The sequence below is a fragment of the Castanea sativa genome, chromosome 5 (genome assembly GCF_040712315.1).
Source record: "Castanea sativa cultivar Marrone di Chiusa Pesio chromosome 5, ASM4071231v1".
NCBI classification, from domain to species: domain Eukaryota; kingdom Viridiplantae; phylum Streptophyta; class Magnoliopsida; order Fagales; family Fagaceae; genus Castanea; species Castanea sativa.
Window position 1 is genome coordinate 28,269,736 of NC_134017.1, and position 17,436 is coordinate 28,287,171.

Below are 17,436 nucleotides of genomic sequence, written 5' to 3' on the forward strand. Positions count from 1 at the left end.
GATAGATTTACCATTGTCTATGTTCTCACTAGCTGTCACAGTTTTAGCATCTTTATTCTCGGAAACAATATTGTTAGCAGGAGAAACAAAAACAGTAATACTAAAAGAAGCAATATTAGGAGAAGAAAAATCATACCCTAAACCGGTTCGATCGGAGGAAAATTTTTGCATGCTAAGCATCTCATCAAGCTTTGCACTTGAGGTCCTCTTCAACTGAGCTCTCACTTGGAACAGTTCCGCTTTAAGCTTCTTGATCTTCTCAACCAAGGAATTGTTCTCAAATCTCAGTGCTCCAATGGTCTAATTTGTTTCATCAAACTTTGTGGAGAGTTATTATCGTTCAAACTCCAGATCACTAAGATTCTTGGTAGCCAACCTATACAGCTTCTCATGTTTCTCCGAGACCTTGTATAACTTTGTATAGGCTCTATAGATGTCATCTTGCTCATCCATCTTCTTAAATTTTGACTCCACCAAGTTTTCTTCTTCATCCTCATCTTCTAAAATCCCTTCAGTAGGATTGACAGTGGCGGTGAAGGCATTCAGGATTCCGGCATCCTCATTTTCAGAATCATCCTCAAGTTCAGTGTTACTCAAGGTAGCAGCAAGTGCTTTACTTTTCCCAATAGACTTGAGATAAGCGGGGCACTCTTATTTCATGTGACCGAATCCCTAACACCCAAAACACTTGGGCCCTAAAGGCACAGTGTATTGGCCGTCATCTCTAGCTTCCTTCTTCCCTTTGTCTTGGCTTTTAGATTGTGAAGAACTTAATTGCCTGCAGTCCTTGTCAAAGCATTTTGCATTGACACTCTTCATGACCTTCTTGAACTGCTAGGTGATGTAGGACTTCATTTTTGAATCTTTATCACTAGAAGACTCATCAGTATCACTGCTCTTGGCCTTCGGTGCCATACTCTTGCTCTTGCTTGACTTCCTAAGCCTAGACAAACCCAACTCATAGATCTGTAGATTTCCAACGAGCTCTATTAGAGAAATCTTGTCAATATCCTTGGATTCCTCAATAGTGGTGATCTTGGCATGAAATCTTTCGGGTAGAGATCTGAGCACCTTTTTCACAATCTTGGGTTCGGGAATGGTTTCCCCAAGATTGAAGGATGAGTTCACTATGTCCTTAAGCCTGGCATAGAGCTCATCAAATGACTCATCCTCCTCCATCTTGATTTCTTTAAAGCTAGTGGTGAGCCTCTGAAACTACGAATCCTTGATAGCCTTGGTTCCTTCATATGTTGTCTAGATAATGGTCCACGCCTCCTTTGCAATTTTAGTGGAGGAGATCTTCTTGAACTCTTCATTTGTGATCGCACTTAATAAAGAATTTAATTCCCTGCTATTGAAGTTTACCACCTTGATCTTTGCATCATCCCAGTTAGCCAGTGCTTCCTTCGGCTTGGTCCAGCCTATCTTCATAGCTTTCCATACCTTCTTATCTAAGGACTGCAAGAAAGCTGTCATGTGTACTTTCTAGTATGCATAGTTAGTTCCATCAAATAAAGGAGGTACAATAAGTGATTGTCCTCTATCCATGACAAACAGGGGTCAATGAATCTTACAGCAAAGATTAAACCCTAATCAGAGTGTGCCTGCTTTAATACCACTTGATAGGCCAAAAATGTATTGACCCCTTATGATAAATTAACCAATTAATTAGGTTTAATTACATGCAATGAACGTGGCAGTACAAACAAATCACCAAATAACTAAATATGCAGCGAAAATTAAATGACACAGTGATTTGTTTACGAATGGGGAAAATCTACATGACAAAAACCCCACCAGGTGATTTTAAGGTCACCACTCCCGAGAATCCGCTATTATCAAAACAAGCGGTTATAAGTAAAAGAATCTCAGTACCTTATACCAACCTATAGTTGAACCCTTACCCCAATTTCTAATTAGATTTGTTCTGTAGTGACAATCTCTTCTTGTATTGCACGACTCCCAGTACATGACTAACCAAACAATGCGCGGATCGCAGTTCGTGACTTGATCACCAACTAGAGAAGGATGTTGGCTGCAAAGTTCTCTATTCTTCAGCGCATGAAGATCACGAAGTTGCTTGGTCACAAAACCTTATGGTGTACAAACATAGCAGCTTCTCAAGAACTAGGACAAAACTAGGTTTCCGGTTATACTTGTGGAGTTATGCTCTTGTGCAACTGTGCTCTTGGCTGTGCAACCTGATACGACTCTTAAAATAATCCTTATATATATATATATATATATATATATATATATATATATATATTTAGGTTTGTGAGAAAAGAAAGCTCAAACACAACTCACGGATTGGATGAAAAACTGTCCTTAAAAATTGTGTTTCATAAACCTCAACAAATACCCTAGCTGTCAAGCAGCTGTCAAGCCTCGGGCTTAAATAGCTCTTTTTAAACCTCGATAGATACTAGCTGTCGAGCTTTAATGAACAACACTTCTTCACTTGTTTCTTGGACAGACTTGTATGGATTTAACACTTGAATTTGAAACCTTGTTTCTTGAAGTATTAAACACATCCTAGATCTACCCAATTACAAGTAAAGTGCGTTTTATCAAAGGATTAGCCAATATATAAAAAGTTGACATATGTTCCTAACATCCAATCACATATGTCGTAACAGGGATAATATTTTGATATGGGTATTTCTTCTTGAGGATGTTTAAAAAGTGGGTAATGCAAGCTTCAAATATGGGTTGTGTGAGATGTTTCTTTTAGTTTTGTACGATTTATGGTTCTGTATGAGTTTTACTAAACTTTGTTTTGTGATTGCTTGTTGTGTTAATTTCTTAAAATTATGGTATTTATGTATAGTACCAATGATAAAATGGTTTGTTGAGGATGAACATATAATATTTCTCGAAAGGGGATATGAAGTTTGGTGTTCAAAAAGACCATTTGACCATACTTAATACTCAATTTGTCTTCTGTAGAAACTCTACACACATTGTAGTTAAATGTTCATAATAACTATCATAAATTGAATATGGAAGCCTAAGATGGCTATAATGAAAGCTAATACACATATCTTTTACCTGATTCAAGTCTCAAAGCATTTTGGCTAGTATAAGAATTATAATGATTTTTCTTTTAGGACTGTAAATCTATCCTTGACAAATTTGAGTAAGCTGAATTAGGGTGAGTTTGGTTGGGCTTTTTAAAAAAGTGCATAATGAAAAAGTTGAGTTTTGAAAAAGTGCATAATGAAAAAGTGATTTTTCAAAAAGCTGAGTGTTTGGTAAAAGCTGTTAAAAAGTGCTTTTTGAAAAAGCTGAGTGTTTGGCTAAAACTATAAAAGTTGCAGTTTGAGGGACAAATTACCAAAAAGAACAATGTATATATAAGGGAGTTTATTTCATACTTATAATTCAACTACTTCATATACTTACTAAATAATAATAATAATAATAAATTTATATTATTGGTATTATTTTAATAATGTTTGGGCAATTATTCTTTTTTAGTGGCATAATTATTTGTTATTACCATTAATGACTTCTTATTAATATTAATTAAATCTAAACAATTTTCATCATCATGAAGCACAAAATGAAAATGTAAAAAGATGATAAAATATACACCAATAATCCAAGTTTAAATTGTGCTATATAAAAATGTAAAAAGATATAAAATACATACCAATAATCCAAATATAAATTGTACTACATGATATTATACAAAAAAAAAAATACAACTACTAATTATTACCCCCCCAAATAGAATTTGCAATGGAATCATGAAGAACCACCATTGCAGGATCTGTTAAAGTTCCTGAGTTTTGCTCATAACTGCTACATGCTTCACTATTACGTTCTCTTCTAGAAATTGAATCTTCATTGGCATTTATGAACTCCCTATCATCCCTATAATTTAGTCTAACAAAATTATGAAGAGCCATAGTAGCAGATACAATAAGTATTTGGATATGGAATGGAAAAGATGGCATGTTTCTAATAATTCTCCATTTATTCTTCCACACACCAAAAGTGCGCTCAATCACACATCGAAGAGATGAGTGAGCATGATTAAATTTTTCTTGTCTAGTTCTAGGGCCTCCACCTCTCCTTCGAAAGTCCTGAAGATGGTATGATATCCCTTTGTATGGTGCCAAATAGCCTTGCATCATTGGGTATCCAGAATCAACTACATAATATTTCCCTAAACAAAGAAATTTAATTGTATTAAACACACACACAATATGTCATTATAATGAACAATTGATTAACCAATTACAAACCTGGTGGTGGGTGCGGAAAGTTGTTACTTTGTGTACGAATAGTATCAAGAAAAATGTGGGTGTCGTGTGCTGCACCTTCCCATCCGTGCAAAACAAATGTGAATAACATATCAAAGTCACATGCAGCCATCACATTTTGGGTTGGATATCCCTTTCTTCCAAAGTATGGAATGGACTTCTCGCAGGTACAATCGCTATCACATGTGTGCCATCAATCGCACCGATGCAATCCTAATAAAAACATTAATAGTTTTCAGTTCCACATGCATTGTATTATCTTATAGACAATAACACTTATTCAAATATACAATAGTACACATACTTTGAAATGTGGCCAATAAAGTGGATGGTCTTGTGTTTTGGTTGGATCTTCACTAAAAGTTGGATCGGAGGCTTTACATATGCTTCTCGCAAAGCGAGCACCTAACAGAGTGATCATCTTCTCAAAATGTCTACTTATGGTTTCACCCGAATGCTGAAATAATTCTTGAACCATTCGGTTACATGTTCCATGACCAAGTATCGCAAACAGATTGCCACTAACTCTTCTAACCTTATATTCCTTGAATGTTGAAGTCCAAAGTCACGTTGTAAAACTTGACACAAATTATGAAACACCTCCTTTCTCATTCTAAACATATTGTAACACAAAGTCTCATTACCTTCCATACAGCGTCTCAGCCAATCCCACCTCGTTTGTTCGAATCATGACAAGGAGTCTTACTAATGTACTTATTGAAATATGTCACAACTGCTTCACAGTAATCGTCACAAGCCGGTAAAACTCCTCGTTAGAATTGTCATTACTATCATCACCGTCGAATCACTATCACCGTCATCATCACCGTCACTACTTTCATCATCATCATCATCATCATCATCACCATCATTGTTATCACCATCATTATTATTGTCAACATTGTTATAATCACTACCATCATGATCATCACAATAATTTCTGTAATCCCCATCCATTAATAGTTCCATAAAATAGCCACTCTCATGAGTACCATTATAATCATCCATATTGGTTTCAGCTACACAACAAAATAACAAATATTCAATCAAGACAATTCACAACATACCAAGACAATTCACAACATCAAGTACATAACACTGTAATGAAAATTTCAAATATGTTTGCATTACACATATATTAGTCCAAAGCTAATACTAAATATCACATAACTTAGTTTAAAGTTAATACAACATAGCAAATACAACATAGTTCATACAACATAGCTAACTTAGTTTAAAACTAATACAACATAGTTAATACCACATCAGGTTAGTCACTTCTACTGCCTATAAATTATTGCTTGTAGCCACTTCAGCTGTGACTCTGGGTCCTTAAAAGTTAGGAACATCTCCCTACATGACTTTTTTAGAAAGAGAATGGAAGCTTCAACCACAAACGCAAAATCCACTCCAGGAAGTGCTTTCACAATCGCCATTACATTATCAATTGAACTTGGTGACTCTCGAGAAGTACCTTCAGACTTATTCTGACATACAGTTATTAACTCACTAATACGATTGTCCAACATTGCAGCTCCTCCTATCTTCTTCTTTTTCTTCTGTGAGGGTATTGATTCACTAGCTCGCTTTTGTCCTGAACTACGTGATTGACTAGTATTTCCTTGCTGCAAACTACCAATGTCTAAACTCATGTCACATTGGTTATCCTTAAATTCGGAGCTACCATCTGAATCACCAGCACCCTCTTTTGGCATTGTTGGAGGTAATGTACCTGAAGAAGGGGTCCATGCAGCTACCCCAGTTGCTGCAACATCCCTAAACATTATCTCAAGTTGTTCTAGATTCTGTGGACCTTTCTCTCGGAATTTTTTAGCTTTGGGTAATTCCTACAAAATGTAATTGTAATTTCACTCATATAAGAATAATATAAAAATAAAAATAAAAAACTATCTCCAAGTAACTACATATTAATAAAATACTCAACTCACCTTCAACTTCAGGTTCCACCAACAATCAGGAGCGGCAATCGTTCCCTTCACTGCATCCCAACCTAAACCTGTGTCAAGATTCCTCAATTTTTCCCACACTCTCCAATCACCTTTTAATACATCCCACCTACTTTTTAATTGGTCCTTATCATAGTTTTGACCGGTCTCCTCACAAAATTTGGTCACCAAATTGAACCAACCTTCGGAACTAAAGGCAGCACCTTTTGTTCTATTCCCGGCTTGAATTTGTTCCACACAAAGGTTACAAAAAGTAGTTGTCCACGATGGATTAATATCCCAATCTGCTCTAGCCTTTTTTACCTCGGGGTTGGAAGTGGTATTTTTTCCCATCTATAAAGTTAACCAACCATAAGAAATGCAAAAAATAGAAGATTGTAAAAAATGCAAAAAACGCACAATCAATAACATAAAAAATAAGTTTACACATAAATGAGTGAAAATAATTAAATATGTGTCAATTTGCTCAAGTAACTAGTTCATATTTTTTAAATATGTTTGAAAAAAAATATGTGGGAAAAAAAATTTTAGAAGCCTTGGTTCCAGCCTCTGCCCAAGAAGAAGAAGAATGCAAGCACACGCATGCCCCAAGCCTGGGCATGACCCATCACAGCTGACGAGCCGCATCACTTCGTCGATGGGTCATGCCCAAGAATGATGCAAGATCAAATGCACAGGCATGCCCAGCTGCCAGCCGCTGCCGTTTGCCGGCCGCAGCTGCCGTCTTCGCCTGCCGGGCCGCCGCTGTAAAAAATGCAAAAAACGCACAATCAATAACATAAAAAATAAGTTTACACATAAATGAGTGAAAATAATTAAATATGTGTCAATTTGCTCAAGTAACTAGTTCATATTTTTTAAATATGTTTGAAAAAAAATATGTGGGAAAAAAAATTTTAGAAGCTGCCTTGGTTCCAAATTTCTCTTGAAGAAGAAGAAGAACAGCTGCGCACACGCATGCCCAAGAGCTGGGCATGACCCATCAGAAGAAGCTGCATCGCCGCTGATGGGTCATGCCCAAGCCTGATGCAAGATCACTGATGCAACTGCTCATGGGCATGCCCGGCAGCACACACATTCTTCTTCTTCTTGCTATTGCTAAATCAACCACCCATCATTTCCAAAACCAGTCCCAAATCCTCCTAACAAGTCTCCCAAGATCCTACATTAATCAAATCCTAAATTGGCTAGCATTTCATGGCCACATAAATTCATCTCTTGGTTGGGTTGTCATGATGAAAAGTGACTTACTCTCAAGATTACACGTCATCATTCAAACCAAAAAAAAAAAAAGAGCAAAATTTTACATTGTACAATTGTCCCGTTATGAGCTCCATAATGAAGCAATCATATTGGCAGATTTGACCTAATCCCTAAACTCTACACAAATACGACACATGCCCGGCGCATCACCGCTGTCGATGGGTCATGCCCAAGAATGATGCGGCATCGAGTGATGCGGCTGCTTCTTCTTGCTGCTGCTATTGCTAAATCAACCACCCATCATTTCCAAAACCAGTCCCAAATCCTCCTAACAAGTCTCCCAAGATCCTACATTAATCAAATCCTAAATTGGCTAGCATTTCATGGCCACATAAATTCATCTCTTGGTTGGGTTGTCATGATGAAAAGTGACTTACTCTCAAGATTACACGTCATCATTCAAACCAAAAAAAAAAAAAGAGCAAAATTTTACATTGTACAATTGTCCCGTTATGAGCTTCATAATGAAGCAATCATATTGGCAGATTTGACCTAATCCCTAAACTCTACACAAATACGACACATAGATCATATTCTAATTTTAAAAGATTCAAGCGAATTCATCGAACCGAATAGGCATGATTTTCGATTGGGGTTGACTCACAATAGTTTGCCTAACCCCAATTTTTAAAGACCATTTTTACCGTATTACTCATTTTTAAACCCTAGCTATATAACCATTTTTTTTTCTCCCTCTCTCATTCATTATTAATATTTATCCTCTTTTGCTTGTTTAGTTAGGAGGAGAAAATGCTTTTAAGTGCAGATGACCTGAGCTATTTGATAATGGGGTAATGGGCAGCATGGGGCAACATCTCAGAAGTAAGAATAAACTAAAGTCCCCAAAACAAATTAACAAAGTACAAATAAATATAATGAAATAAAGTCAAGGAAGATATGGGTCATATACTCATATTCAGGGCTAACAGGAGGAGTACCTAATTAAAGAAACCTAATTTTGGCATGGGAATGTCCCTCAAATACACGCATGCCCCAAGGCTGCATTCTGCTGTCTTCTTGCAATGCTATTGCTAAATCAACCAGACACCAATAAACTGAAAAAAAAGAAGAAAAAAAAAAGAGAAATGACAGATATAGATGATATACAAACTACATTATACCATGTAACAAAGTTAACACCGCAAATTCCATCACTTCATGAAACTCACAAGCAGAACAAGTTGCTGCACAACCATAAGCCTAGCAAATGTTCACATGATAATTTAAACGACCATGCTATGCAATCCTAAACATTTAATTATCATCTAATACCAGACTTAAGAAATGAAACAAATAAATAGCAAAATAACAGGACCCAACTGAGATCTAAACCCAAACTAAACAAATTATCCACATCCACATCCACATCCAATAACCAATAAACAAATAAACACACAACATAAATCCAAAATTTTGATTAATCAAAACCCTACACTGTTTCAAATTTGCTAATTGCTTACAAACAGATACTTTCATGAAATCAAAAGTTGATGAAGCTACCAAGTTTTATCCAAAATCACAGAATAAAGATAGTTTTTTTTTTTTTTTAAATAGAAGAAGAGGTTTCGGTTAGAGTGTGAGACTAAGGGGCCATAAGCATAGACTTGTAGCAGGCACCGTTCAAGTCACTGCTACAAGCATAGTGTAATTTGGAATTTGTCTAAATTAAAACATGCAATGGTAAAACAATATAATAAAAACATGACAGAAGTTGCAATATTGATTTTTTTTTTAGATGAAATACACCCTGTTTCAGATCTTAAAAAAAAAAAAAAAAATTTCGGATCACTGTTGGTACCTGGTGGATTTTGGTAGCAGATCAGTCTTGCTTGGTGCTTTTTGATCAAATGCGTACCTTCAAGATTCCTGTCTCAGATCAGAAAAAAAAAATTAAAACAAAAAACATTACAGATCAGAGAAAACGAAGAAAGCAGAAGAGGAAGAAGAAGAAGAGGAAGAAGAAGAAGAGGACGAAGAAAAAGAGGAAGAAGAAGAAGAGGACGAAGAAGAAGAGGACGAAGAAGAAGAGGAAGAAGAAAGCAGAAGAGGAAGAAGAAGAAGAACAGATGACTTACCACAGGGAGATCGGTAGCAGCACGGAGAAGGCAGAGCAGAGAAGAGATGAGAGGAATCAGCGTCTGAGAGGAATCAGCAGAGAAGAGATGAGGGTGATTCGGTAATTTTCGGTCTCACCTATCCGTTGAGCTGAAAACGTTTGATGCGCGTTTGAGATATGGACCTCAGACCACCATTTCAGAAAAGTTGAGTTTTGCCTTTGCCTTAAAACGCAGCTTTTATCTAAAATCTGCGTTTAGGCTTCACCAAACGCCCAGCCACTGCCAGCTTTATGAAAAAGCTACGTTTTGGGTCCTAAAAGCCCAACCAAACGGGCACTTACATGATTTTTATTTTGTCTCATTTGGTGGTACATACTAGACATATAAAGGCTTCTTCCTATTTAATTTCAAGCTGTTTGGATAACACTAAGTGGACCAAACGAATTTTATTAAACGGGCTTACTTGTTGGAAGTTATCTGAAAGTGTGATTAGGATGCTGAGAGAGGAAAGCATCCAACATTGTCTTGATTGCATCCACATTCACAATTGACTTTGAAAATGGTAGTTATATCTTCAAATTTTCTAGTGTCGTGAGATCAGAAATAAATCCAAATGGAATCATGAAGAAAATTATGGTCATGGCCACAATAACATAGATGACATATTGCCGTATTTTCCTCTGATAACGCTTGATTTTAAGATTAGTCCATATCAGTTGGTGAGGTTTGGGAGCATTTGTAACTGTCCATTTGTTAACATTTTGAGCTTGTAGACGCTGAGCTGCAGAAGCTGCAATCACCCTGCTCGTGAAAAAGACCAAAGCTGAATCTTGCTGCTTGTCCCTAAGAGTGTCTTTTTGTTCGATTTCCAGTTTTGGGTTTAGTTCAATAATCTTCTCATTATATAGTATTCTATGCTATCAACTTTTTTACTAATCAGACCAAGGAAGCCAATTCTGTTAGTGGGCCTTACTCCTTCTGGTTTGCCAGTTGTTTTAGACTCTGCATATATTGCTTCAGCATGTGCAAGGTTCTTCTTGTACACTTCTAACTCTTCCCAAATTTTGTTCACTTTAGAGAATCAAACAATGTAAACAAAATAGCATATAGCACCTCTGTACAAACACAACATAAACCATTCATATCAAATGACATAATCATCTGACATATGGTAGTTTTTTCTAATGCATCGTGAAAGCTTGCACATTTTAGTCTCAAATGCACTATTGTCTAAAATTTGATCCTCTAATATGAAATATCGATGTATTATATTAATAATTTAGCATTATCAAAAGCTGAGAATTTACTTAAAAGAAGAAAGCGAATTACACGGACAAATATATTACTTAAAGTTCATAGGAAATAAGGAATCCCTCGAGTACTGTGCAATCTCTACCAGTCAAATTAACGCACAAAAAGAAAAAGTACATAGCAAAAAAATGCCTTAACTCTTTGTTGTTTGTGACCACCATCAATCTGTTAAATGTCTCAGGATAGATACTTTTAAAAAATGAATCAACCTGTGCCTCTATTGTTTGACCTACAGGGAATGGAGGTATGTCTGTAACAAGAACCACAAATTGTTATGGTTTCACTTCAGGAGACATAAGAGCATCAGCTCTCAGTGCAGAGCATGCTTATTAGCCTTCCATAGGAGGTCATCCGTGACAAATGAAACCCAATAAGTGGCTATAAGAAATGCCAAATAGGTTGACTCTTCGCCTGTATTTACAAAGAAACACAGAAAACTGAATTCAGAAGAAATGATCAGGAATAGATAGCTTACTAACAAACAAAAAAGAAAGCCATTAATAGTTTGAATTCATTAAGAAACGATATATTAGTTGGATGGCACCACCAGCTCTGCAAATTGTGTCCTTGAACATATTCATTTGATACGTTCGAGATATTATTTAGTGGTTGAGAAACTTTACTATATGCACCTTGACAAGTCTAATAAATATCTGAGTCGTCTTGATCATTTGATAACCTATGTCCTGAGAGAATAAAAAGAAATAGAACTATCCACCCAAATCATGAAAGGTAGTGTAGAATTAAGAAGCACGGGTGTGGATTTGGGTTCAGGTTTGGCTGTGGGTGCATAATAGCAACTTAGCAATTTTTGAAAAAAAAAGGTACGGATGCAGCGGTATACATTTATTAAAAAATAATCAAATATATTTTTATTTATAAATTATTAAATATATTTTCATATAATGGTCATTCAAACTTCACCTTAAGGAGTCCGTGCTTTTATGTGTAGCATAGATAATTAAAACTGATGAAAAAATCTGTATAACTCTTCCAGGTTACCAAATGACAGAAAAGGTGGCTAGTGGGTAGTGGCTTTATAAAAACTATTAAGTTGTCAGTGCAACGCACGATACACAGATAATTTTATGATATTTTATGTAAGATAGTTTTGAATAATGTTATACATATATTTTAAAGAAAAAGTAAAAAAAATTAGAGTAAAAAAAACATATACATTTTGAAATATTAAAAATTAGTTCAGTAAGTTCACTACATATTTGTAGCCTTCTCAAAGTCTCTCTTTTTTTTTTTTCTTTTTTTTTTTTTTTTTAATAAATAATGAAACCAAAGATAAATGGAAAAAGTAGCAAGACCATGAAATTCAACTAAATTGTATTGTGTTCACAAATTTCATTCCATAAAATGAAAATATGTCTAACTCTCTCACGATCTTCTATTCATCGATAGTGCGAAATAAAGACATGACATGGGCAAGTGTATATTCATGTGTCTTATAAATGATTTAAAATTAAACCTTGGTAGAATTTGGCTTTGCATGGCACTCCAAATATTCTCTTTACCTATATACCCAAAAGAAGAAATATCCAACAAAATTACCCAAACCTAAATCATATTTAAGCCCCTAATTTTAAATAGATTAAAGAAAAAAAAATACTCGTAAGGGTTTCAGCATCATGGTGGTGGTGGGAAGACAGTATAACAGATGTGGTAACCTTGGCTCTTACTTTTCTCTCTCTTTTAAGTTTTTTTTAGTCTCAGGTCTTTTATTTTGGTAATATATAGTGAAATAGTGCGTTTTATTTAACAATCTATAATATTTTTATGTCTCTCTATCTCTCTTCAGGGTCTTATATGGTTAGTTATTACTATTAGTTCTTAATTATTAATATTTCTTTTTCTTTTTTTAAAATACTAAAACGGTAGGTATGCAAAAAAACGTGAAAAATAGAACAATGTGTGATGTAAGCTTAGGTAATTAATGAGATATTAGTAAGATAACAATAAAATAAATTAATGTGAACATTTGAGTAATATTAAAAAAAAAACTTAATGAAAGATGTAAAAAAAAATGTTAAATGCAACATTAGAGCACTATGTGATAAGAGGACCTCATGCTCAACACTATGTGATAAGAGGACCTCATGCTCTCCCACATGATGTCTCTGCTTTATATATATATATATATATATATATATATATATATATATATATATATATATATATAATTCCAACATTTTTCGTATTCTATATTATTTTTTACCTTTTCTACTCCACACATTTTCTGACACTTCCACTTCCCCTGTATAATCTCTCATCTTCATCTTCAACTTTCTTTGCTTTCTACTTTTCTTTGGGTCTCTGTTCTTCGATTTACATTCGCCACCTTGCATTTCTTCTCTACTTCTCACTCTCAATTCCCTCAAAATAACTAATCACTGCTAGATCAAACTCACCAATGTAAGCTGTACAGGTTTGCCTGAGTCTTTAAGTTTTTGTTTTTTTTTTTTGACACGTAATTCGGCACATTTTGGCACCCAAATCAGAGAAAAAAAAAAAAAGACGCCACAGATGCGCGTGCAGCTGCGTCGACCGCACCCCTGGAGCCACACCTGTGCATCCCAGGTGTAGAATGCTTTAACATGTCCCATGTATAACTTGTTAAGGTCTCTAAAATTGTGCTTTCACAAACAAGATTTCAATTAAAACTATGAATTCGGTATTTCAAAACACGATTTCACTATTTCATAATTTTACAATTTTAGCTAAAATTGAGTTTTCAAAGCATGATTTCAAAGAGTGTACAAAATATACAATGATAGTGTATAACAAGATTTTCCTTTTTATAAATTATGGAACAAGCAATGAGAATAGTTGTCTCTATCACTTCCACACCAAAAAAAAAAAAAAAAAAAAAACATGCAATCTCTAGTCTCTACATTAACAAACTTAGAATCTCAAATTAACTTTTCTAGTAAACGAATCTCAAATTAATTTTTTTCTTGTTGTTTTGGTCTGTCTTATTTCTTTCTCTCTCTCTCTCAATTGTTTTTCCCTTTGCTTTCTGTTAACGTTTTTGTTGTCTTCGTCAATTTTTTTTCTTTTAATAATTGTTGTCAAATTAAATTTTAATCTCTTAATTATTGGAAATGATTTGACAATTTCTTCGCAAAGATGCAAAACAATACTAAGCTTTGGCAATATGGTCTAGTTCCAAATTTCCATTCACCCCAACCCAAGCCAAAACAACAATTTACATGGTTCGGTAATATGTTTACATTCATATAATTGCAGTAATTTTCACAATGTTAAAGAGAAAAATACATATAGCAAACTCTAATTCTGAAGGAATAAATATATTCCTCAAACAAACGAGTCCGAAAAAGGGGCAAAAAACAGTTCAGGTTAGCCTCTTCTCTATGGTCTAAGTTAACAAAAATATCCCATTTAAAACTGTAACATTCACAAAACTGAACTCCACGAGCCCAACAAAGTGATGAATGAAATATTATTGATGATCAAAAAACACAATACAAAGCTGAGCTAAGAGCCAAAAGGCTCAGCACTGTTTCAACGCAGAACATTTTCTTTACAAATAAGAACAGTACTAAAACAAAACAGGTCTAAATTTTTTTTGTTTTTTTGTATGAATAACACACCTAAACTCAATCTATGCAATAACATGGCCAACAATAACCGTAATATCATCTCTCTTTCCTCCGTTGTGCTTCAGTCCAGCCAGCCGAGCAACTTGTGCAAATGGGCTATCGACATTTTTATCCATGGAATTGAACAATGCCAAGTGTGCAATAGTGGAAGCCAACTTCTCTGTGTTTACACCTTCCAAAGTGCCCTTACTGATAATATCTTCGATTTCTGCAGTGAACATATTGTCCAGGTAATAAACGTTCCACTGTTGTTACAAGAGCTGAACATGGCTTGTCACATGTCATGCTATTTCCCAACTGGTACGGATAGTTACAACCATGTTGTTGTATCCGCGATTTATACACACATTTACTGTTCCTGAAAATCTTAAACCTACTGTCTCCCACGTTAATAGCACGTAAATAATAATCCTTGAAAGTCACAATACAAGCCGTGGATGAACCCATAGCCTTGGTATTCAAGAAACCTTCCTTCAAAGCTTGTCTTAGGTCCACGATACGATTGAGTGGTGATTGTTGCCATATCTAGCCCAATTGCCAACAACATCGGTCACACCAATAGTGTTCTTCTCCGCACAGATAAAGTGAGCGTCGTCCAATGGCGGCTCCAAGTATTTTGTTTGGGAGGATCATTAAAAAATTAGTAGAAAAAGAACTTGAATTTATCGAGTTATTGACAAAAAAAAATTAATATATGAAGTTTTACAATTTTCTTCTACAAATTCTCAAAATTTTAATTGTTATATGATAGTTCATTATGAGTATCTATTGTCAATGTGAGTAGCTGTAAACCTATGACTATTTTATTTTGTTAAGTTTATCTAACATTTTTATTTTTATGCAATTGTTATTATCTTTTTTTTTTATAAAAATATTTTAAACTAAATGACTAAACTAAACTTATTAATTTTGTATTAATTATTGACGCACACAACCACACTCATTCATACATAAAATTATACACTACGTATCTACTTAACCAATCAAATGCTTGGACAAACATTAACTTTACAATTTTTTTCTTAAATTTTACTAACTTTATAACAAAAAGTTATGATAACATGATAACAATACACACATGTAACAAACCATTTCTATTTTCTAATTATTAAATTATATAAATTTATATTATATTTATATTGTACTCACAAACATCTACACATATCATAATTCACAAAAATAACATTATAATAAAAAGTAATGCATACAATCAATATTAGACACACTCACACACATAATATAAATTTATAAAAAAGAGTGACACTTACAATTCACAAACACTTACTCTTTACCCTTAGAGTTTGAAATACTTGTAATAAAGATGTGTAAAATTTAATTCAGGGTGTGCAAAAATATTTTTAAAAATAAATTTAAGTATTAAACTAACAAAAATATATTTTTTATATATATAATTTTTTTTTTTGAAGTCAGGGGGGGTTCATTTGAACCTCCTAAATATAGACTAGCGCCGCCCCTAGCATGGTCACCTTCAGATTGAGGGTTTCTTGCTTTGTCCTTACGGGTGTAGAGCACATTAAAACTCATCCTCATGCATCCTCTTTCTTGTTCCTGCAGGACAGGAATTAACACCACAGGAACTAACACCACTTTTCCATCAACACATTGTTTCTTGAAGATCATGTTGGAGGTAAATAGTGAAAAAACCTACGAGAAATTTTGAAGTTGTAGAGGAGGTAGAAATAAAGGGTTTGAGTTAAAATTATATAGATTGTTCCTCCTCTCGACTAGTTTTAGTAGGAATAAGTGTTCCTGATATTTAGATAATGTTCCTAATATTTAGCCACAAAATATAAATAGATAATGTTAATGTGTTTTTAATTGGACCGGTTAGATTGAGTTTATTCTTTTATTTATATGACGTTTTGATTTTTGTATTTTCATGAACTCTTGTTCTGTTGGGATTCTAAAATCTTCAGATCAATTTTAAGTTTTTTTTTTTTTTTTTTTTTTACCTCGCAATATAAACTATAAAGTCAAAAACAGATAAACTCCAATTAAAGTGAAGAATAGAGTCCGTGGGTCACCGCACTTAAATGGGAATGCTAAGGGTCTAATACTCTCCAAAGGTCATATTACAAGTTTGTAATAATTAACGTGGCGTGGCAAGTGTGCTTTCATAAACTTTTTGTACTACACTCAAATTAATTTCTTTTTTCTTGTGGTCTGTATCTCTGTTTTTCTCTTCCTCAAGTGTTTTCCTCTTTGTTTTCTGATAACATCTTCTTGTTGTTGCCAAATAAGAGTTTTAGTCTCTTAATTATTGGAAATCTATACGATTTTTGTGACTATTATATATGCTAAAGATTAATGGATTATTGTTTAATTATGTTTTCAAAATTTCATTTAATATAGTTTTGTGGAATTAATTGAGAATTACGGCTTCCTTCTTTTATATGTGTGTGACTATAGAATTTGATTATGATTTTTGTGAATTATGCTTGAATTTTATAATTTTAAAAAAAATTTAAAAAAAAAGGAAAAAAAAGAAAAGAAAAAAGAGAGAGATCGTGTTGGACCTAAATAGGAAAAAACATAAGAGCAAGCTTAAAAGCCCATAAAAACATAAGAGCAAGATTAAAAGTCCACGAAAATGTCATTTTTGGAGGTGTAGAGAGGAAGTAGAAAAAAACTACGGTTTTGGTTATATATATCATGTAGACTCTTATGGAAGGAATGTTAGCAAGACAAACTCATCTTTCCCCGAGTGTATACATACATATATATATATATACACACACACACACACTCAACGAAGAGGAGATGGCTTCTCTCTTTCCAAAATCATGGATTACGAAATATGAGATGCTTCATGTTAAAGATCCCATCATGTAATTTGGAAGGAGGGGTATTATCAATGGTGAACAGGTGTTTTGAATCTATGGTTGATGAGTAGGTCAATCTTATTTGGTTGTTAGGA

The 17,436-nt window shown here is 34.3% G+C and overlaps 1 protein-coding gene and 1 pseudogene across 1 annotated transcript; both read right to left on the reverse strand.

The window, feature by feature from the left end:
* The window catches only part of LOC142633470 (hyperosmolality-gated Ca2+ permeable channel 3.1-like), a 98,068-nt pseudogene that overhangs the window by 42,327 nt on the left and 38,305 nt on the right, over window positions 1-17,436 (reverse strand).
* LOC142636965 (uncharacterized) lies at window positions 5,552-6,605 on the reverse strand. Its single transcript, XM_075811253.1, has 2 exons — window positions 6,221-6,605; window positions 5,552-6,118 (listed from the first exon to the last, which is right to left on the reverse strand). The coding sequence occupies exons 1-2, from the start codon at window positions 6,569-6,571 to the stop codon at window positions 5,552-5,554; spliced, it is 918 nt and encodes a 305-aa protein (XP_075667368.1). The 5' UTR covers window positions 6,572-6,605.